This window comes from Globicephala melas, chromosome 4, assembly GCF_963455315.2.
Source record: "Globicephala melas chromosome 4, mGloMel1.2, whole genome shotgun sequence".
Classification (NCBI taxonomy): domain Eukaryota; kingdom Metazoa; phylum Chordata; class Mammalia; order Artiodactyla; family Delphinidae; genus Globicephala; species Globicephala melas.
Window position 1 is genome coordinate 69062210 of NC_083317.1, and position 24375 is coordinate 69086584.

At 36.9% G+C, this 24375-nt stretch overlaps 1 protein-coding gene across 1 annotated transcript in view; it reads right to left on the minus strand.

Moving 5' to 3' along the window:
• Nucleotides 1-22299: 22299 nt before the first annotated feature.
• CCDC14 (coiled-coil domain containing 14) overlaps nucleotides 22300-24375 on the minus strand; it is a 44959-nt gene continuing 42883 nt past the window's right edge. The window contains exon 13 of the mRNA XM_030858615.2: nucleotides 22300-23929. Coding sequence (XP_030714475.1) covers nucleotides 23005-23929 — 925 coding nt within the window. The 3' untranslated portion in view covers nucleotides 22300-23004. The remainder of the gene's footprint in view (nucleotides 23930-24375) is intronic.

Here is a 24375-nt window from a genome sequence, read left to right on the forward strand (position 1 = left end):
AGATAATGAATTGGTTCTCTGTCATCCTCAAAAGGTGACTTAATTAGGTTTCTTAGTGTCATTATAATTCATGGATTTACATCTAGTTGATGTGTTTCAATCTACTGTAATTCTAATCTTTATTAAAGCTCAAACTGTCCAATCTTTGGCCAGTAGGTATCTTCCTTTCTACCTAGTATGACAAGATGTTCCAGGCTCATTTTGTACATTTGCTGCTCCAGACCTGGAATCAGCCATTTCTCCAAAAGAAGCACTAATTACCTTTATTTATTGATACCTTTATTGATATGGACACTAGGGGGTGTTCATTGCTACTAGGTGGGTAACTGTTTCTAGGTCTTTTCAATAGGTAAAATTGGGATAGAATACTTCATGAGTTCATGTTACTATTTCTAATTCAATTTCAGGACTACAGTGTTTTCAATTAACCCCTTCTAAATTACATCAGGATCTCAGAAGAAATTCCACATGGAGAATTCCAGTTCTCAAGAATTTACGGATCCACCAGAGGGCAGACAGCAGAAGCAAGAAGAACTACAATCCTGCAGCCTGTGGAACAAAAACCACATTCACAGAAAGATAGACATGTTGAAAAGGCAGAAGGCTATGTACCAGATGAAGGAACAAGATAAAACCCCAGAAAAACAACCAAATGAAGTGGAGATAGGCAACCTTCCAGAAAAAGAATTCAGAATAATGATAGTGAAGATGATCCAGGGCCTCAGAAAAAGAATGGGGGCAAAGATCAAGAAGATGCAAGAAATGTTTAACAAAGACCTAGAAGAATTAAAGAACAAACAAACAGAGATGAACAATACAATAACTGAAATGAAAACTACACTAGAAGGAATCAATTGTAGAATAACTGAGGCAGAAGAACGGATAAGTGACCTGGAAGACAGAATGGTGGAATTCACTGCTGCAGAACAGAATAGAGAAAAAAGAATGAAAAGAAATGAAAACAGCCTAAGAAACCTCTGGGACAACATTAAACGCAACAACATTCTCATGATAGGGGTCCCAGAAGGAGAAAAGAGAGAGAAAGGACCTGAGAAAATATTTGAAGGGATTATAGTTGAAAACTTCCCTAACATGGGAAAGGAAATAGCCAGCCAAGTCCAGGAAGCACAGAGAGTCCCATACAGGAGAAAACCAAGGAGAAACATGCCGAGACACACAGTAATCAAATTGGCAAAAATGAAAGGCAAAGAAAAATTATTGAAAGCAGTAAGGGAAAAACAACAAATAACATACAAGGGAACTCCCATAAGGTTAACAGCTGATTTCTCAGCAGAAACTCTACAAACCAGAAAGGAGTGGCATGATATACTTAAAGTGATGAAAGGGAAGAACCTACAACCAAGATTACTCTACCTGGCAAGGATCTCATTCAGATTCGATGGAGAAATCAAAAGATTTACAGATAAGCAAAAGCTAAGAGAATTCAGCACCACCAAACCAGCTCTACAACAAATGCTAAAGGAACTTCTCTAAGTGAGAAACACAAGAGAAGAAAAGGACCTACATAAACAAACCCAAATCAATTACCAAGAAAATGGTAATAGGAACATACATATCGATAATTACCTTAAATGTGAATGGATTAAATGTTCCAACCAAAAGACACAGGCTCACTGAATGGATACAAAAACAAGACCCGTATATATGCTGTCTACAAGAGACCCACTTAGGACCTAGGGACACATACAGACTGAAAGTGAGGGGATGGAAAAAGATATTCCATGCAAATGGAAATCAAAAGAAAGCTGGAGTAGCAATACTCATATCAGATAAAATAGACTTTAAAATAAAGAATGTTACAAGAGACAAGGAAGGACACTACATAATGATCAAGGGATCAATCCCAGAAGAAGATATGACAATTATAAATATATATGCTCCCAACATAGGAGCACCTCAATACATAAGGCAACTGCTAACAGCTATAAAAGAGGAAATTGACAGTAACACAATAATAGTGGGGGACTTTAACACCTCACTTACACCAATGGACAGATCATCCAAACAGAAAATTAATAAGGAAACACAAGCTTTAAATGACACAACAGACCAGATAGATTTAATTGATATTTATAGGACATTCCATCCAAAAACAGCAGATTACACTTTCTTCTCAAGTGCACATGGAACATTCTCCAGGATAGATCACATCTTGGGTCACAGATCAAGCCTCAGTAAATTTAATAAAATTGAAATCATATCAAGCATCTTTTCTGACCACAAGGCTATGAGATTAGAAATCAATTATGTGGAAAATCCATAAAAACACAAACACATGGAGACTATACAATATGTTGCTAAATAACCAAGAGATCACTGAAGAAATCAAAGAGGAAATAAAAAAATACCTAGAGACAAATGACAGTGAAAACATGATGATCCAAGACCTATGGGATGCAGTTCTAAGAGGGAAGTTTATAGCAATACAAGCCTACCTCGAGAAACAAGAAAAATCTCAGATAAACAATCCAACCTTACACCTAAAGGAACTAGAGAAAGAAAAACAAACAAAACCCAATGTTAGCAGAAGGAAAGAAATCATAAAGATCAGAGCAGAAATAAATGAAATACAAACAAAGAAAACAATAGCAAATATCAATAAAACTAAAAGGTGGTTCTTTGAGAAGATAAACAAAATTGATAAGCCCTTAGCCAGACTCATCAAGAAAAAGAGGGAGAGGACTCAAATCAATAAAATTAGAAATGAAAAAGGAGAAGTTACAACTGACAATGCAGAAATACAAAGCGTCCTAAGAGACTACTACAAGCAACTCTATGCCAATAAAATGGACAACCTGGAAGAAATGGACAAATTCTTAGAAAGGTATAACCTTCCAAGACTGAACCAGGAAGTAATAGAAAATATGAACAGACCAATCACAAGTAATGAAATTGAAACTGTGACTAAAAATCTTCCAACAAACAAAAGCCCTGGACCAGATGGCTTCACAGGTGAATTCTATTAAACATTTAGAGAAGAGCTAACACCCATCCTCTCAAACTCTTCCAAAGAATTGCAGAGGAAGGAACACTCCCAAACTCATTCTATGAGGTCACCATCACCCTGATACGAAAATCAGACAAAGATCCTACAAAAAAAGAAAATTACAGACCAATATCACTGATGAATATAGATGCAAAAATCCTCAACAAAATATTAGCAAACAGAATCCAACAACACATTAAAAGGATCATACACCATGATCAAGTGGGATTTATCCCAGGGATGCAAGGTTTCTTCAATATACGCAAATCAATCAATGTGATACACCATATTAACAAATTGAAGAATAAAAACCATATGATCATCAAAAAGAAAAAACTTTTATATATTAGCAAATAAAATCCAGTAAAAAAAAAGATTTATATATAAAGTAATTGACCAAGTAATGTTTATATCAGGAGTGCAAATTTGGTTTTACATTTGGAAATACATTTCACCATATTAACAGAATAAAGGAGAAAATCCATATGATCATCTAAATAAAGACAGGAAAAAACATATAACAAAAATTTAACAACAAATTGATAAGAAACACTATCACCAAATTAGGAACAGAACTTCCTCAATCTGATAAGGAACTTCTACAGAAAAATATAGCACTGACGCCATGCTTAGTTATCACACTGTATGTTTTTGCTATAAAATTTGGCACACGGCAAGATTGTCCTCTCTCATCACTCTTATTCAACATTTCAGCAATAACGTGTAAAAAAGAATTAAAAGACATTCAGACTGAACAGGAAGAAGCAAAGGTGTCTTTATTTGTAGATTTCATAATTGTTATTTTAAAAATGCTAAGAAATATACACCAAAACTATTATATTTAATAAATAAATTTACCAACATTAGAGAACAATAGGTTAATATACAAAGAGTAATTTTATTTTTATTTACTAGCAATAAACAATTGGAGATAAAACCTATTGAAAAAAAGAATTTATTTACTACTTTGTTTTATTTCATATTAAACACACAACAATCACAAAGTAACAATATTAATACTATCATCACCAATTCTAATTGTTGAAAACAGTTAATTTTTGCATATATTATCCATTTTATTATAGTTGGGCTCTAATAGTTGTCAGCCTCTATAGCTAGCCCATGTGTACTATAATCTTCCTCATTTAGCCCTCATTTAATCTTTTTTTTTTTTTTTTGGCCATGCCACACGGCATGCGGGATCTTAGTTCCCCAAACAGGGATTGAACCCATGCCCCCTGCAATGGAAGCATGGAGTCTTAACCACTGGACTGCCAGGAAATTCCCAGCCCTCATTTAATCTTAGTTCCATAGGTAAATATATATTTAATCCTCATCATAAATTCCTTATGTCTCTCTAATCTAGCCATTTTGGTTGTCTGAAAGCTTGTCCTCTGTAGATTCCTTAGAATGGGCTTATGGAAAGAGTATTCCCTGAGTTTTTTTATGTTGATTACAATATATCTATGCCATTTATACTTGAAGGTCAATTTTACTGGATATTTTACTTGACTTGCATTTTCTTTCCTTGAAAATCTTAAATATGTTTTGACACTTACTTATGGCATAAAGAATTGCTGTTAAAAAGTCTGATAGTCTACTTTTCTATCCCTTTTAAGTTATATGCTCTTTTTGCATAGATACTTAAAGAACTTTATCTTTTTTCATTAAAGTCCAGTGATTTTACTAGAATATGTATATTGATTATTCTGGTTTGCTATTTCTCAGGTAGACAGTGTGTTCTTTTAAAATGTAGCTTTAAACATATATATTAAATTTCTCTATATTTACATTATATATTTAATTTTAGGAAAGTTTTTCTGTAATTATAATTTTTAATATTTGTTCTGTTCCCTTGCTTTAAATTGCTTCCCTGGGAACTTCCATCATCTGTATGTTGGACCTCTTTTGCCTGTCTCCAATATTTGTTCCTTTCCCTCAAATACTTTGAATTTCCTTCTTCATTTCTTTTTTTTAAATTAATTAATTTTTATTTTTGGCTGCCTTGGGTCTTCATTGCTGCGCACGGGCTTTCTCTAGTTGTGGTGAGTGGGGGTTACTCTTCGATGTGCTGTGTGGGCTTCTCGTTGCAGTGGCTTCTCTTGTTGTGGAGCACGGGCTCTAGGTGCGTGGGCTTCAGTAGTTGTGGCACACAGGCTCAGTAGTTGTGGTGCATGGGCTTAGTTGCTCTGTGGCACGTGGGATCTTCCCGGGCCAGGGCTCGAACCCGTGTCCCGTGAGTTGGCAGGCAGAGTTTTAACCACTGTGCCACCAGGGAACCCCCCTTCATTTCTTTTTGATTTTAAAATTTTCTCTCCTTTTCACCTTCTCTTTCAATGTTTTGTTTGTTGTGTTTCTTTGCTTTTGTGTCACTTATACTTTAATCTTCATTTCTCAATTTTTTTTTTTTACTATTCTAATTCTTCTTTGAATTCTGATCCAATTTCTGAGTTTCTCTAATTCTGATGTATGTTGTTCTTATGTCACTTTCTCAATGACTTTCAGCTCTCTTAGGACATTAGAGCTTTGATTTGTTTTTTGAGCATATCTTTCTGGCAGGTATTCATTGTAGGGATGTTAATCTGATCTGATCCTTATTCCCTTTTTTTTCCTTAGTTTTGCCGGAGAGTTGACTTTGACTCTTTTCTGTTGTTCATTTTAACATGAATTTTATTTTCCTGAACTTCTAGAAGGAGATTTAATCCAGATAGCTTTTTTTTTGTGTATGTGGTACGCGGGCCTCTCACTGCCGTGGCCTCTCCCGTTGCGGAGCACAGGCTCCGGACGCACAGGCTCAGCAGCCATGGCTCACGGGCCCAGCCGCTCCGCGGCATGTGGGATCTTCCCAGACCCGGGCACAACCCACATCCCCTGCATCGGCAGGCGAACTCTCAACCACTGAGCTACCAGGGAAGCCCCAGATAGCTTTTTTAACTTCACAGAACTCTCCATTTTGTTGTTTCTGTGGAATGTTAAAAAAAATTTTGGTGGCTGGACTTCTGAGATTTCCTGGCTTTGCTCCTCTCACTCACTTTTATCTGGCTCTTCCTTTTCCTTCAACTCTGTTTTCCCTATCATGTCAATTTTTTTTCACTTTTTAAAAATTGTGGCAAAATATACGTAAGATATACCATTTTACCCATTTTTAAATGTACAATTTAGTGACATTAAGTACATTCACAGTGTTGTATAACCACCACCATTATGTATTTCCAGACTTTTTCATCATCCCAAACAGAAACTCCATGTACATTAAGCAATAACTCCCCATACCCCCTTCTCTCCAGTCTGTGGTAACCTCCATTCTACTTCCTGTTTCTATCAATGTTCCTAATCTAATAGATACCTCATATAAGTGGAATTATACAATATTTGTCCTTTTGGTGTTGTTATTTCATTTAGCATAAAACAAGGGTCATCTATATTGTACCATGTATCAAAACTTCATTTCTTTTTATAGCTGAATAATAATATTCCATTGTATGTATAAACCAAATTTTGTTTATCCATTCATCTAGTGATGGCTGCTTGAATAGTTTCCACTTTTTGGCTATTATGAATAATGACATTATGAATATTGGCATACAAGTATCTGTTTGAGTCCCTGTTTTCAACTCTGTTGGGTATATATCTAAGAGTGGAATTGCTGGGTCATATGATAAGTCTCTTTATAACTTTTTGAGGAACAACCAAACTATTTCCATAGTGTCTGTACCATTTTACATTCCCACCAACAATGCACAGAGGTTCCAAATTCTCAACATCCTTACCAATGTTTTTGAGATTTCTTATTTGACCTATGTGTTATCTAGAAGCATATTGTTTAATCTCCAAGTATTTGGGGGCATTTCCCAGCTATCTTTCTGTTATTGGTTTCTAGTTTAATTCCATTGTGGTCTGAGAGCAGACATTGTGTGGTTTTTATTCTTTTGAATTTAAGGTGTGCTTTAAGGTCCAGAATGTGGTCTATCTTGGTGAATGTTCCATGTGAGTTTGAGAAGAATGTGTATATTTCTGTTGTTAGATGGTCTATAGATGTCAATTTTTTTCCAGTTGATTGATGGTGTTGTGAATTCAACTATGTCCTTACTGATTCTACCTGCTGACTTATCTATTTTTGATAGAGAGGTGATGAAGTCTCCTACTGTAATAGTGGATTCATCTATTTCTCCTTGTAGTTCTATCAGTTTTTGCCTCATGTATTTTGTTGCTCTGCTGTTACACACATACATGTTAAGGATTATTATGTCTTCTTGGAGAATCGACCCCTTCAGCACTATTTAATGCCCTTCTTTATCCCTAACTTTCATTGCTCTGAAATCTGCTTTGTCTGAAATTAGTATAAATACTCCTGCTTTTCTTGATTAGTGTCAGAATAGTATATCTTTTTTTTTTTTTTTTGTGGTACGCGGGCCTCTCACCGTTGCGGCCTCTCCTGTTGTGGAGCACAGGCTCCAGACGCGCAGGCCCAGCGGCCATGGCCCACGGGCCTAGCCGCTCTGCGGCATGTGGGATCCTCCCAGACCGGGGCACAAACCCGTGTCCCCTGCATCGGCAGGCGGACTCTCAACCACTGCGCCACCAGGAAAGCCCAGAATAGTATATCTTTATCCAACCATTTACTTTGAATTTGAATGTGTCATATTTAAAGTGGGTTTCTTGTAGACGGCATAGAATTGGGTCCTGTTTTTTGATCCACTCTGACAATATCTGTCTTTTAAGTTGGTGCATTTAGACCATTGACATTCAAAGTGATTATTGGTATAGTTGGGTAATAAGCTACCATATTTCTTACTATGTTCTATTTGTTATCCTTGCTCTTTTCTCTGATACTCACTGTGAGAACCAACTTTAGGTATTGGAGGTGAAGCACAAAAGTGTAGGCCACTTCCCCACTCCATGTCTGGGTGTCTCTAAATTTTTTAACTCTTAGACTCCTCTACACTGAGCTTCCATCAATTTGTCAATTGATGTCAATTTGACGATTGTCAATTTGTCAATCCAGGTTTTTCCTCCCCTGGCGCTCATTCCTGCAGAGGTGTCTGTTCATGGGTTTTTGCAGTAAGCTGTGATCCTTTGTCTCCATCTGTTTGTCTCTCCAATATTGGAAGCAATGGTTTGCCCTGTGAGATCACTTCTCTTACAGATCTAAGAAGTGTTGTTAATTTTTCAGTTTGTTCAGCTTTTTATGTGTTGTCAGGGTGGAGATGTCCATACTTCTTACATTCCAGACCAGAAACTAGAAGTCTCTCATCAACATTTTAAGTTTTCTGGGATTTTTTTTCTTTCTTTTTTTTTTATAATAGCCATCTTAGCAGTTGTGAAGTATATCCCATTGTGGTTTTGATTTGCCTTTCCCTGATGACTAATGATGTTAAGCATATTTTCATGTGCTTATTGGCCATTTGTATATCTTCTTTGGAGAAATGTCTTTGAATTATTTTGCCCCTTTTTAAATTAGATTGTTGTTTTTTTTTTTATCATTGAGTTTTAGGGGTTCTTTATATATTCTGGATACTAATCCTTTGTTGGATATATGATTTGCAAATATTTTCTCCCATGCTGTGGGTTGCCTTTTCACATCATTGTGTCCTATGATGCCAAAAGTTTTAAATTTTGATGAGATTCAATTTATCTATTTTTTCTTTTGTTGCCTGTGATATTGATGCCATACTTAAACTATTGTCAAATCCAAGGTCATGAAGATTTTCTCCTATGTACGAATTTTATAGTTTTAGCTATTGCATTTAGGTCTTTAATCAATTTTGAATTAATATTTGTAAATGGGGTACGGTAAAGGTCCAACTTCATTCTTTTGCATGTGGGTATCTAGTTTTCTCAGTGCCATTTGTTGACAAGACTGTTTTTTCCCCATTGAATGGTCTTGGCAGTCTTGTCAAAAATCAATTGGCCATATATGCAAGGGTTTATTTCTGGACTGTCTATTGTATTCCATTGGTCTATATGTCTGTCCTTATGCCATCCCACACTGTTTTGATTATTGGGAGTTTTGTATTACGTTTTAAAATCATGAAATGTGAGACCACCAACTTTGTTCATCTTTTTGAGATTGTTTTGGTTATTTGGGGGTCCCTTGAGATGTCATATGAATTTTAGGACCTTTTCCCCCCCCATATTTGCAAAAAAACATCAAGATTTTGAGAGAGATTGCATTGAATCTGTAGATTGCTTTGGATAGTATTGTCATCTTAATAATAGTAAGCCTTCCAGTCCACAAACACAAGATGTCTTCTCATTTATTTTCTTTCTTTTCTTCTTTCATTTCTTTTTGTAATGTTTTGTAGTTTTTGGTGTAAAAGTCTTTCACCTCCTTGGTTAAATTTATTTCTAACTACTTTATTCATTTTTGATGCTATTGAAAATGGAATTGTCTTCTTAATTTACTTTTCTGATTGCTCATTCCTAGCATATAGAAATGCAACTGATTTTTGCTTATTGATTTTGTATCCTGCCCTATTATGACAATTTTATTCCACTTCCAAAAATTTATCCTTAATGTGAAGTCCTGTCCTGAAAGGGAATCCTGGCTGGTCAGTTTTAAGAGTTAATGGGGGCTGGACTGTACCAGTCCTTATAAACTATGGCTAATGACTAGAGATCAAGAGGGTTTGCATAAAGTTATTGGAAATATATCACTTAACCTGAAAAATACCATGGTCCAAACACACAAACCTAGTGCACGATGGCTGATTTGTCAAGATTAAATAAATCAGCTTCAGAGAAAAATTTTTCTGTTTGTCCCCTTTGATGTCCTGAAATAATGCAAGTTAGCCCCATCGCCCCACAGCAAGACACTAGTTGTAGAAAATATTCCTTTGCTTGATGGGGATGGGGTTTCCATTTATTTTTACTGCCTTCCTAGGAAGTTTAATCTGCAAGTCCTGGCCTCCATCTGTCTGTGCACATCCTCTGCACTTCCTTCCTGTCTTTGGATCCCTTCTCTGGCCTGGTCCCCTTCATTGCTGGGCCCTTATTAGGAAAGCCAAAGGAGAAAGAAAGGGAAGAAAGAGAAGGTAAAATATAATTGATTAATCTCTGACAAGTGTCAAATATTAAATAGCTCACCTTAGTTTATGAATTCATTAAATCCACCTAGATCAGCATTAGTGGATTAAGGTTAAACTCAGTTTTCTGCATAATGAGAATCTGTGGCCAGATGATATCATCTATTAAAAATCCTTTGTTTTTCAGAAGTAGAAATGGAGGTTAGAGAGTAAGTCATACATTTCCACCTCAAATTTGTTGTGTGAAGGGAGTATAGTTTAGTGCTAAGATCTTCTGAGTCAGCCACTTGGTTTGCATGGCAGCTTTGTCATTAACTAGTTGTGTGACCTTGGACAAGTAAATTCTTCTGGGCCTTAATTTCCTAATTGTTAAAAAATGAGATACAAACGAAATAAACCCTGTCTACTTCATGGTGTTGTTTTGAAACTTGAATGAGAAGATGCACTGCAAATCATATTAACTCTGGCCTCCAGTGGGCTAAAATTCTTTCCATTATCTATGAATACACAAAGTGAATGAAGGAGTATATTTATTGTAATTATTTATCTGTGGAAATAAACAACGACAAAAAGGTATTCATTGCAAAACCAAAACAATCAAACAACATCATAACAGCAAAATGGCATTTCTAAGAGGGAAAAAACAAACAGAAGAAAAACTTCCTTGGGAAATTTTTACCCTGGATTATCCCAGCATGTTTTATAATGGTCTCCTACATGTCCATGTACCCACTAGAAAAACTGGCTAATTAAGTCAAGAGCCCTCACGTGAGGGCTGACATTAGGATGTTGGCTAAAACAGCAACATTCCAGATTCCTCTTCTTTGTGGGTCTTCCAGGGCTCATCTGGTTCCCTCCCCCAACCTCTTAGCAAGACCTTACCTAAATGATCTTAGAGAGATGCATATCCACCTTTCCTTCCTGATAATATGAGAAGGAGCTTTCAATTCAATTACAAGTTCCAGTGACTGGACAGTCTGTCTAAAAAGTTCTTTCTTATGCCTTTATAATCTTCATGCTGCTAATAAAATTCCATTCAAATCATGTTAGTGACAAAAATTCTAAATACTATAAATAAATTTAACAAGATAGACTCAAAATCTATATTGAAACAAACTGAGGGAAAAAACTATTAAAAGACACAAAATAGGATTTTAATAAATTGAAAGTCATATCATGTTCCTAGAAGGAAAGACAATAAAAAACTGTTAATTCTACAAATTTTAATATATAAATTTAATGTAGTTCCAATTAGAATTCCAACAAGGTTTTTCTTGGAATTAGATAAAATGATTCTAAAATTCAATAGAAAAAGAATGCCAAAGAATAGTTAACACAACTATAAAAATGTAAGAAAAGACAGAGTGGGTATGTACAGGGGCTTACTAAGATATCAGTTGTACTATAAAGTTTAAGTATTCAAATCAATATGGCATTAGTAAGGGTGTATAAAAATGTATTTGTGGAACAGAATAAATAATTGATAATTATATTACAGTGGCTATTGTTTGTGTGCCAAACTGGTAGTTCAATGGGAAAAAGATGAATTCTTTTTTTTTTTAAAGTGCAGTCATAACAGGCTACCCATCTGAAAGAAAATAAAAATGGACTACTATATTATACTAAATTCAAAAGCAAACTACAAATGGATTAAAGATTTTAATGTAAAAGAAAAATATTTTTAAACTTGAAGAAAACTGTCTACGAGATTATATGTACAATCTATGGTTTGGGGAGACTTTCCTTACCAAGAACTAAGAAACTATAAAATAAAAACAAGTATATTTGACCATATACAAATAATTTTTTTTGGTTTGGCAAAACGTACTAAGACAGTTAGTTGCAATCAATATGTCTGGAAAAATGTTTGTGCTACTATATTCTCACAAAGGATTACTTTCTATACAAAGCACCCTTAAAAATTGGTAAGACAAAATCAACAATGGGAATAGAAAATTGTGCAAAGGATACAGACAAACAATTCACTAGTGAGTAAAGCCAAAGGGCCCAACAAACACATGAGTATGGTCAAATTCATTCATATGGTAGAAATCAGGGAAATAAAAATGAAAGTAACATAAAATTGCTTGACACCCATCACACTGGCAAACACAAAAACAGCCATAGCAAAGCTTCCACTGATCAAATGTGGGACAATTTAAGTACCAATAAGAGTCATAACAACAGTGGATTAAAACACATCAAATAAATTTAATCCATGAATTCATAACGATACTGAAAAACAATTCACCACTGAAGGATACTAGGGAACCAATTCATTATTTTGAAAACTGGTAAGTAACTGGAAAGAATTAAGCATTTTTCTTATTTATGTAAATGAACTGTTAGGCAACCAAATAGCAGATGGGAGGGAGTTTTTCTTTATAGATGTATTCTGTGTCACAAATGAAAAAGGATAGAGTTGGACGGTCATCATTTTGCAACCCTAATGGATCTGGACATTGACAATCAGTGGTTGCTAACATCACAAAGGGAGAGACAACCAGACATTATGTGAGTCCCAGTAGAGGAACAGACACCATCTATGAATTATTCTTGTCATAAAGGTCAAACCTGAATTTGACCAAGCCTCTAGATTCCACTACCAATTCACAGGAAATAACTAGGATAACATTCCACTACAACATAGGGATGCAACCTACAAAATTCAGACTGCAAGAAACTTCACGGCACTGACAACTGAGTTCTTTTAACAAATAAATTGTAAGGAACAAAAAGATGGAGAGAGAGACTATAAATTAAATGACACATAAAACACTTTAATTCGTTGCAATTTGTAGGCCTTATTTGAATCCTTACTCAAATAAAATGTAAACACTGGCTGAATATTTAATGAATAATTATTGTTAATTTTTTAGATATTATAATAATATTGTGTGATTTTATCTTTTAGACAAACTTTTTTTTTTTTTTTTTTTTTTTTTTTTGCGGTACGCAGGCCTCTCACTGTTGTGGCCTCTCCCGTTGCGGAGCACAGGCTCCGGACACGCAGACCCAGAGGCCATGGCTCACGTGCCCAGACGCTCCACGGCATGTGGGATCTTCCCGGACCGCGGCACGAACCCGTGTCCCCTGCATTGGCAGGCGGACTCTCAAGTACTGCGCCACCAGGGAAGCCCTAGACATACATTTATACTTATATTTATAAATGAAATAATATGGCATCTGGAATTTGCTTTAAAATAACATAAAACAGGGGGAATTAGGGACAGAATCAGCCATGGCAGATGGCGGTTGAGGCTGCCAGATAGGAACATGATAATTCATTATATTATCTGCCTACTTTGTGCATGTTTGAAATTCTCCACAATAAAAAGCAAACACACACACACACACACACACACACACCCCCAAGCCATCGTTCCTATTGCTGACTGCGTGGTATGCATGAAGGCAATTCTCACACATGGCTGGCAGAAATGTAAAGTGTTACAACCTTTGCAGAAGGCAATTTGGCAAGATCTATTTTTTAAAATACATATATCCTTTGTCCCAGGAATTCTACTCCTGGGGCCCTATTCCTCAGGAATAGAAGTAGAAATCCACAAAGCCACATTACAGGTATGTTTACTGTGAAACTGTTCATAGGGGAACCCCATCTACAGCCATCTATAGTCTACAGCAGATTTGGTAGACTGGTCCACACTCCCTCTAGTTAACCCTTTTCTTATGTGTCTTTCTATTTTGCAGAGGCTGAAAAACTAAAGACATGGTTCCCAGACCGCCTTGAAGCTAGTGTTCTAGACTGTGATTTAATTTCACCAGTCAGATGTACTAGTGCAGCTCTGACAGACGCAGTATGGGTCTGGAGTCAAAAGTTCTGGCAGTAGCTTCCTACCCCACCAAGTTGCAGGTAGGGTGTCATGATTCTGGAACCTGCAGCTGGGACAGCAACTTCCTGACTGTATGGATGTTGTAGTTCCCTTGGGGGGCAGGTTCTTTGGGACCGTTGTGGGAGTCATCCCTGGAGGCCCAGCCTAGAGCCTGCTATATGGGTCCCTCTAATGATTTACTAAGTCCCAAATTTCCTACATTAAATCATTTTCTACTTAAAATAACTAGTTTCTGTTATATACAACTGATCCAAAGTATTGAATAAATTGTAGTATTACATCTCCATATCATAGAATATTAAAAGAATGAATTAGGTCCATATAAATGACATACTAGTCATCTAGAGGGATTTTCATAGGTACTTCTAAGTGTGAGAAAATAAAAATACAGAAAAATGAGTATCTTATGACCCATTTTTGCAAAACAATGATCAACTCCCTGAAATTTCTATAAATACAAGGATCCATGTAGGATTTTATGAGCATGGAGAAAATACTGGTTATGAATATAGGTTACAGGTGTGTGGCTAGGGAATACAAAAGGGGCTAATATGGCGATAGGAGGTGTAGAATGAATGTTGGTGAAAAAAAGCAAGCATGATATGATCTTACATATATACATTATTTGGTCAAAATAAAAATTAAGCGACACATAGGTTTGAAGTAGAAGCTTAATAGGAATCAAAGCAGAGAGAAAAACAAATTACAAGGAAATATTTGAAGAAATAATGACTGAGAATTTTCCAGAATTAGAAAAGGATGTAAGATCACTGATTTAAAGAGCTCATAGAGCACTAACAGGATTCATTAAAAACAAAAACAAAACACTGTCATATTCATTAGAGTGAAATTTAAGATCATCAAAGCCAGAGAAAATTTTAAAGGCTTCCAGAGAGGAAAATTATATCACCTTGAAAGCAACAAGGCTCTGGTCCATGACAGTCTTCCTCAGAGCCACTGGGAGCCAGAAGGCAACAGTGTAATGTGCAAAGTGCTGAAGGAAAACAAGTTTGAACCTAGGATTTTATATCAAAGCCACTATGTTTTAAATCTGATATTCCCTCATCCTACTGTCAATTTTGCCTTCGTTTCTGAGGTGGCTTAATCTTTTCCTTCCATTTCTTTCCTAAACTCTGCCAGCTTCTGCTTCATTTCCTCCTGCTGTCTCATCGCCTTGTCCCTAAGTTTTTGCTTCTCTGTTCAATGTTCTTGATTTTAATAAATATTCGTTAAAATCAGTTTTAAAAGTTCATGGCCAGAGACTTCCCTGGTGGTCCAGCAGTTACGACTCTGTGCTCCCAATGCAGGGAGCCCGGGTTCGATTCCTGGTCAGGGAACTAGATCCCGCATGCTGCAACTAAAGATCCTAAGACCTGGCACAGCCAAAAAAATTATTTTAAGTTAAAAAATTAAAAAAAAAAAAAAAGGTTCGTGCCCAAATATTTAGTCAAAACTTTAAGGCAACTTTTTTTTTTTTTTTTTTTTTTGTGCGGTACACAGGCCTCTTCACTGTTGTGGCCTCTCCCATTGCAGAGCACAGGCTCTAGATGCGCAGGCTCAGCGGCCTTGGCTCATGGGCCCAGCCGCTCCGCCATGTGGGATCTTCCCGGACCGGGAACCCGTGTCCCCTGCATCGGCAGGCGGACTCTCAACCACTGCGCCACCAGGGAAGCCCTATGGCAACATTTTTTTGAAGTTTTTATTTACTTATTTTAAAATTTATTTTTGGCTGCATTGGGTCTTTGTTGCTGCACACGGGATTTCTCTAGCTGCGGCGAGCAGGGACTACTCTTCCTCACGGTGCGCGGGCTTCTCATTGTGGTGGCTTTTCTTGTGGAGCACAGGCTCTAGGCACGTGGGCTTCAGCAGTTGTGGCAGGCAGGCTCAGTAGTTGTGCTCGCGGGCTCTAGAACACAGGCTCAGTAGTTGTGGTGCACGGGTTTAGTTGCTCTGTGGCATGTGGGATCTTCCTGCACCAGGGATTGAACCCATGTTCCGAGCATTGGCAGGCAGATTCTTAACCACTGTGCCACCAGGGACGTCCTTGATAAGGCTTTTAATTTAGTTTTATTTTTCTATTTCTTTTCTCTTTTCTTTCCTCAAAATATTCTAGTATAGATCCTCTGCTTGTCCTTCTTGATGACTGATTTTTTTTTTGAAGCAGATAAGGAAGGTTTTCCTGGATCAGCTATTTGCAGAATGCTTGTGTATAAGAAGGGTTGGAATTTTCCTTAATCTTCAGTTTTGTGCAGTGATTTGTTTAGCGTTACTTCTCTACATGGCAATAGGCATCTATATTTTCCCCCCAACATAAAGCTTATCGAACTTCTTTCCATTGTCGTAAACTAAGGATTTACAACGTTTCCCTCTGGGCGAGCTGTTCATCATTAAGAAGCGTACTCTGCTAGCTCTTTCTGCTACCTGGAACCCATAGCATCCCCTCTCTGTTTCTTATCATATGTACCCTGCTTGATAACTACTGCTTCTGGCAGTTCTTCTAGCTCATCTGTGACTTGGTTTTAGAGCTGCCTCCTAGTTTTCCTCACAAATGGCATTTGTACATCTCTTGTTTTTGATTTCTACAAAAGAAGGGGAAAGGACAACTTTACACTTCCATCTTCACATTGAAATCCAATGGAAACTATAGTTTAAATGTGAGGGTGACAAAAAAAAATATTCGAGTCCTCAGAAAGTCACCACACAAAGATACTCTTTAAAAGTGATATCATCAAAAAAAAAAAAAGTGATATCATCTAGAAGAAAAATAAATATGGAGGACACCTAAGAGATGAGTATTAGAGGAAAAGAGAAAGAACAGCAACCCAAAGCTAAAATTCTATATGACACCAACATGGTGTGAGTGTCCATCAGCACTATGTGTCTAGTTCCTTTGGTTGCAAACCATCTCCTTGGAAGTTGTAGTATTTTGAGCTGGAGAGTCTTTGAGATCATATTTCCTCATTTGGCAGGTCCTTGGGCTCTAGGTCCCTCAGAGGCACACTTTGTCTTGTGTTTAAATACTCAGTGTGGCACACACTAGAGAGCTAATGAATTATAAATGGTTGAAGGTCACAAAGACTATGAAGACAGACTCACTTGGTCACCTGACTCCCAATCCAGGGCTCATTCTCTTCTAATGCACCATTATTAAAATGAACTTTCCCATAGACTTAAATATCATTGCCTTTTCAAGTGTCTTACATTCATCAATGATCTATCATGACCTTTTCTCAAACTTTGGCCAGAGATACAAAACGACAATTTAAATTCTCATACTCTTTATGGGTAAGTTAGGGGACAAGAGGAGCTGCCTTATGTGTTAGTCATCCATCATTACAGAAATCTGACCAGATGGCTTTTTAGACCAGTTGAGATGGTGGGGAGGGAAGAGGTGATGACAAGTGGTCTGAGTCTCTGGTGAAAAAAAATGATCATTAGCTTTGTGGCAGGGGAAGGGTGGAGTGGTGGCATAGAGGTCACTGCTCTAAATGGTGAAGACCTACTTACTCAAATATTTATTGGCTTGTTCTAGTTTGTGTACCATCTTCCACCAATCTATCTCCCTATCCTAAGACAGCAAGTTGGATAGTATTGACCTAAAAAAAAGAAAAAGAAAAAAGATTAATTTTCTCTCCATCTATTGAGGCTCTGGATTTAAAATTTTATTTTTCCTTTACTCCTTTCTTCTTGCCAAACCACAAACTACTACCCTCCAGAAGGATCTGTTCTGCTTGTTTTGGAGCTGCTGACTCTTAAAATACTTGATTCTGGTCTCCAACCCCATTCTGGGGCTAGAGCTCACAGCCAAGTGCAGAATAATCTGGAAAGGATGGTGGGGTGAAAATATGTACCTTGGCTGTGTGCTCCCTGCTGGGCAGTGGACCTCATTCCTTGTTTTAGATTTGAACAAATGTGTCCGTCTCCAGCTCCAAAGGGGACCACATCTTCCTGCTGGAGAGTCTGTGATACTTCTGCATGTCTCCTTGAGATCTCCATGGAAAATGAGCCCTCTTACTCTCCAGCGGAACAGAAGATATTGCTGGGGTCCTGGAAATGTCCGAACTCACTGTGAATGCCAGTGTTGATGGGGGAAAACTCATGTAACTTTCTCCATCCATTTTAAAAGCAAGTTTAGATAATGACTTTTGATGGAAATGGCCAAGTGGGAAAATTGTTTTACTAGCATTATGCCACATGTTAAACAGAGAATTTAAGAACATTGTGTGCCTTTCATAAAGCAAAAATGAAACCTTAAGTGTCTAGCACAGTACACGCCCATATACATGTAGACCAACTATATATAATTAGTGATCATTAACAACTATTTACCACTGACAGTTTGCAAAGCATTTTTACTTATCTAATCCTCATGATAAATTACAGAAGGAATTCCTTTATTATTAGACCATGCTAGTAGAGAGAGAATGGCATACAGCTAGATTCTGGTGACAGATTTGGGGACCCAGGGGTTCAAGTGGTCATGAGAGTCACCTGATATCAAGGAGACAGCATAGTGAAGAAAGTAGACTGAGAATCACAATATCTGGTTCAGGTGTTAGCTGTGGGGCCTTGAGCAAACGTCTTTAATATTTTTGTTTTCAATTTCCATATTTCTAAATTATCCTTGCACTGGTGACAGTTTAAGTTTCTGCCCTATCTCCCCTCCTAAAGATCTAAGAATCTGTGGCTTCTCCACAGCACAAGCAGTAGTGTGCAACTGTTTGCTAAACAAGTGAATTTTGCTTCAGAAGTTAATAATAGGTATAAAGAATAAAAGTTACAAGGAGGCTAACGCTAGGAGCTTAGATGTATGTAATAAAGCTATAACAAGCTGTTGCATGACCTTGCCCACACCAGGAGGAAATTAACTGAAGCCTCGATGACCATTTGTCAGGGATTTAGTTAAGTCCAGCAGTAGTTATTAACTGCCTACTATATAATAGGTACCTAGTGTCACGGGGTGTCAAAGATGAATAAATCCTGGTCCCTGCTCTTACGTACACAGGGTAGGAGAGGCTGAAATGTAAACTGATGCATCAGTAGAGGTATATGCAAGGTGCAGAAGTTGTACTCTGGGTTTGAAGAATGAGTAAGAATTTGTCAGGAGCCTGAGGAAAAGGGTGGTCCAAGCAAAAGGTACATTTGGGATATTACCAGTAGTAGGTATCACTGTAAAACAGATTTCCTCTTCGGGTATGAGAGTGAGAGAGAAGACTTTTATAGATAGAAGTGCTTTCAAAAACCAATTTTAAGCCCTTCAGAAGTCCCTAAGATCTTACCATCTCTGATAATAATTCTCTGGGAGGTCATACTCGGGCCAACTGCTTTAAATAAAATATGCCCAGTTCTCTACACATGATATACTAAAACACCAATATATAAGTTACATAGTCATAGAACACATTTGTTTAAGCAACTTTAGGCAAAAGGAAAGCAAGAATTAACAGATTTGAAAAATGATTAAGGGAGTCTTAGCTCATAAATCAAATTCAACTTTAGTGTAATGCTTAAATTCTAGACTCCTAAAAATAAATTTTGAGAAAGGGCCTCTTACTCTAATAATTAAAACTTTAACCACTTCTGTCATTCTTTGTGACCTTACCCCATTTTTTTCTTCACAGCACTTACCCTTTGCTTGCGTCACACTGTAACATAAGCTCCTTGAGGGTAGAGAATACCTGTCTTGCTCACTGTTGTGTTCTCAGAACCCAGAAAAGCACCTGGCACATATTAGAGCTTTCATTTCATTTATTCATTGAATGAATGAATGAACCTTTAGCTGAAGGGATTGCCCCATAATATGAGCACTAGATACACTTAAGTTGTGATTTGGCTGCATATGCCCTTTCTACCTAACTAGGCTTTGCAATTCTGCCCTACTTTCCATGTGGTTGAAGGCCTTTATTTTTAAGGCACTTGACATAAATGCCACCATTAGTAAAAAGTAGAGATTTCTGGACAATTCACTAAACTCCAAGGGTGGCAAGAATAACAGAAAAATGTGCACCAAGTATTTCTTTGGCTTCTTTAGCCCTGATTCTAGGATCCCTACGCTTGGTCAAATAGAATCAGATTCTAATTTCCATCTTCAGTGGTATTCACAAATACTAAATCCATAATGAACAACCTGTACATTATCTCCACAGATCCAAGAAAGGACCGTAGAATAGTGACAAAATGCTGGAGAATAGTTCCTTCCTATTCTACAGCCAGTACCTATCAGGAGACCCTGAATTCATCCTTTCAGAGGTTAGGGGACAGTCCATATGCTTTTCACATTCTAGGATATCAGAAAAGGTTTTGTGAGAACACCGGGATTTGGGACTAGAATGACCCTACTGAGACGATGATGAGGCAGTTACAATGACTCCTAGTGTGAAAATCAGAACTACTGAGAATGGGCCCTCTTCCTCTCCTTTTTAGCCCACTCTCCATTATCACTACCGTTATCAAGACTTACACTGGAATTTAACTCTGAACTTAACCAAGAACTTGATTTTTCATTTTAGACAGTGCTTGCTCAGTGAGACTTGAACTGATCAAATTAAAAACCTTGGCGTCATCTTTGAGTTCTCCTTCTCTTTCATTTCCTATTAAGTCACCAAGCCTATTGAAAACGTTTCCATTTGTCTCTCCTTTTTCACTCTTATTGCTAAAGGCTTATCAATTTATGTCTGGACTACTGCAATGGCTTTCTAAGTAGTCTCTAGCCTCTCTCTCCTCTAATCCTTCTTATTTACCATTACTCTATGCAGTTTTAAGAACATCCAGTTTCATCTGGTGATCCTCAATTTAAAAAAAAAACACCCCCAGGATACCCTTACACCCAATGATTTCATAATGTATAATGGTCATTCCTCAGCCTGGAGCTCAAGACGTTCTACAGTCTGACCCCAGCTCTTCTAAATTGTGTTACCGTCATCTATTACTACCATTACCATAAAGGAACGTCAACCCTCTATTTTAGTCAGGTTGCTGTACCTAACATTCTCTGAATATACCACTCAGCCTCCACATTCTGATGATGCTGACCTTATAGGGGGTTAACATTTTGAGGATATTTACAGAATTATTCAAGTCCTATACATTCTTTAAGATCCAAATGAAGTTTCTTCTCTTCTACGTCCTCCTCTACCATTTTGGGACTTCTTTCTACTCTAAACTTCTATGAAACTCACTGTCTATTCCATCCATTTTGCTAGGGTCATATTCCATCCTAAAATTTAACCAAATTCTTTCATGTTTCTATGCCATGTGTATGTCTTTAATCAAATAAACAGTAAGCTCCTGGTAAAGGTCCCCCAAGGATTTTTCTAGTCTCATTTGTTCTTCAATCAAATTATTAACCCTTAGTTAACTGAACCCATAAACATTAAAAATGTTTCTTTGCATGTTAGGATGCCCGTCCTATATTAAGGGTAAAAGAGGACAATCTTCTTGGATATCATATAATAATCTTAAGAATTTACTTCTGCATATGAATAACAACTGAATATTTAGGAATACACAGATGACACAAATTTCTCCCTTGCTTTATTATTTTGTATTTCTGAACTGTACTTCTGAACTTATGTGTTCAAGGGCTGTGAACTGTTACCTCCACATACAACAAGGAATTAATTTATGAATACTGGAAGTAAGAAATTAAAAATATTAATGGACAATTCTGTAAAAATAGCTTAGAATTCATTTAATATTTAGACCTAAGAAATCTCTTTCTATAAAATCTGAACATGTCAAAGAGACTATATCTGGGCCCTTTAGAATCTGTAGCCCCAACACTTAAAAACTAGCAGGAAGAGGTTCTGGGACCAGCAGAACACTCTTTAATGCTAAAGCCTGCCCAAGCACTAAATACAATGACACCAGGGAGGTGACTTGTATGGCATATCAGTGACAGCACACTACGCAGTTTTCTAAGAGTTAAAATGTGCTGTTTACGTGGAAGGAAATGATACCAAGTAGTTAGGGAGTGCTAGTTTAGAGAAGCACAGACCAACCTAATTCATATTATTTATAGAATAGAAAATGTTCTCAGCTAAAGTGCTGAAAAAAAGAAAAAATTGGTCCAGAAAGGCAGAATTACAACCAGTGCAAGATTTATAAAATCCATCATGTTCAGAGACTTCCCTGGTGGTCCAGTGGGTAAGCCTTTGTGCTCCCAATGCAGGGGGACCAGGCTTGATCCTTGGTCGGGGAACTAGGTCCCGCATGCATGCCACAACTAAGTTGCGGCATGCATGCCGCAACTAAGACTTCGCATGCTGCAACTAAAGAGTCCGTGTGCTGCAACTAAAAGATCCCACATGCCACAATGAAGATCCCATCTGCCTCAACTAAGACACGGCGCAGCCAAAATAAATAAATAAATAAATATTGCTTTTAAAAAGTCCATCATGTTCAAATATAATGACAAAAAACAAACACTTCTTTATTTAAAAAACCAAATTTCCAAAACTAAAACTTCTTTGTTAGCATTTATTAGTCTTTTACTTTTTAATGGTCTTAAATGTATTTGTGACAAAAATAAAGTGCCAAAGTTTTAAGAAACCATATGCTAACTTAGGATGTTATCTATATTTTCTTGGACCAATCAATGATTTTTTAAAATAGAGATATTGGCACTTTTTCTCTTAAAATAAATGTTTATATGTCTCACCAATAACACCAGCCTGTAGCACAGAGCATTCCACATAAAAACACAATGCCATTAAAAACCAAACAGGAATCCTGAAAGAGAAAAGAAACTCTAGTTTTAATATAGTAAATTGTACCCAGAGACTCCCTTCCCATTATCCTTTAGAATAACCAGAGTCCTTCCAACCTGCACCCTTAGCCCAGCAGAGTAAGAATAAACTCTTAATTGATAAATACTAAATTAAATATTATTTACAATACTTACAATATTTTCCTAGTTACACACAACCTTCTTCTCTTAGCAAATGTCACTTTCTTAAGATGACTTGTTTTTAAAAGTTCCAGTGTCAATATATTCCAATAATAAATTTACTATTCATACAATTTATTATTTCACACATAATATAAAACTTTAAAGAAATTTAAAATATATATTCAATGTAGCCAAGTTCTATTCTTAAAAACAACTTTTCTTCTGAGTTTACGTCTCCAGAAGACCAGTCCTCAAGGACTTCTGGAGTCTAGCAATGTTGGCATCCAGTGCTGCAAGGCCATTTTGGAAGTCTTGTTCATCACTAGAAGTGAACGTTGAAAAAGAAGTGCTCCAGTCAGAGGTTAAATCAGAATTTAAAAAGCTACCATCAGAGACTGCACTACTTTTCACTTGAATGCTGCTGTTCTGACAAGTGGAGGGGCCATGACACGCAGCCAATTCCTCTGGCTCCTCAGTGGCAGGAGGGATCTTGCGAATGGCTTCCTTTATTATCCTGAGGAGTTGCTTGTCCTCCATATCAGCTGTTCTGGAAAGTTTCTCAGGTGCAACTCCTTCCTCTTTGGAAGAGGAACAAACTCCAGGTGCACACAATTTATTTTCTTTTTCAGCAACAAGTCCACTGACCATCTGCGGTGGAGCAACACTGATCTGTAGCTGGAGGGATAATCTCTTAGATAGTGGTGATTTCTTTTTAGAAGTGCTTCTAGCAAACGGAATGTAAATTGTCTTATCCAAATTACACTCATCTTCTATTAAAGTTGTAATTTCACTCTCCTCATCAGAATCCTGTTTTGAAAGGGCAGGAATGATTCCAGGGGCTGATGCTTCCATGTTCCTAGCATTAGTATGCTGAGGGCCTTCAGAGGGCAGAACATTTTCATAGGGTCTATCTGGCATTGTGTTTTCCTCATTGTTAATTGTAGAAAGTGGCTCTGAACGTGTAATAATAGTGTGAACTGGTTCTAACTTATTTAGATAGCTCATTATGGAAGTGTGAGCAGGGATTCGGTCATGTTGAGGTTGTTTTTCATAAATGTTCAGGAGTGATTTCGTAAGATTACTCCCAGACTTGCAACGAGCAGTGTCCATACTAAGATCTGAGAGAAGCTTTGCCATACTGGTCTGTAAAGTTCTGTTAAGAAGAATTTAGTACACTAATTATTTCTTTGTACCCATTTCTTACATTTATTTAAATATACCTCATCTTTAAAAGAAAGTATTTGAGGCAAGCACCTGGTTCTTAATACAGGAAAAAGCAACTAAAAGCACAAAATCACAGAATATGCTCTGGAAAGAGTAAATTAAAATAAGAAATGATAAAAGATCTTGGTCTGCATCAAATCGATTATTATTATATCTAAAAATAGAGGCTCAGAAAAATTTCTCTCTTAAGGTACAGAGATGCTTTATTTTTGAGCAACATTGCAAAATGGTAAATATATTACTCATTTGTTAGTGGATTCTGTTAGTAATTAAATTACTTTCCATTCAAAATATATATGCAAAGGACGCTGGAATAGTGCTGGGTAAAAAAAAGAGGATAGAGATAATTATCTAGTATAATTAGGTAGCAACAGC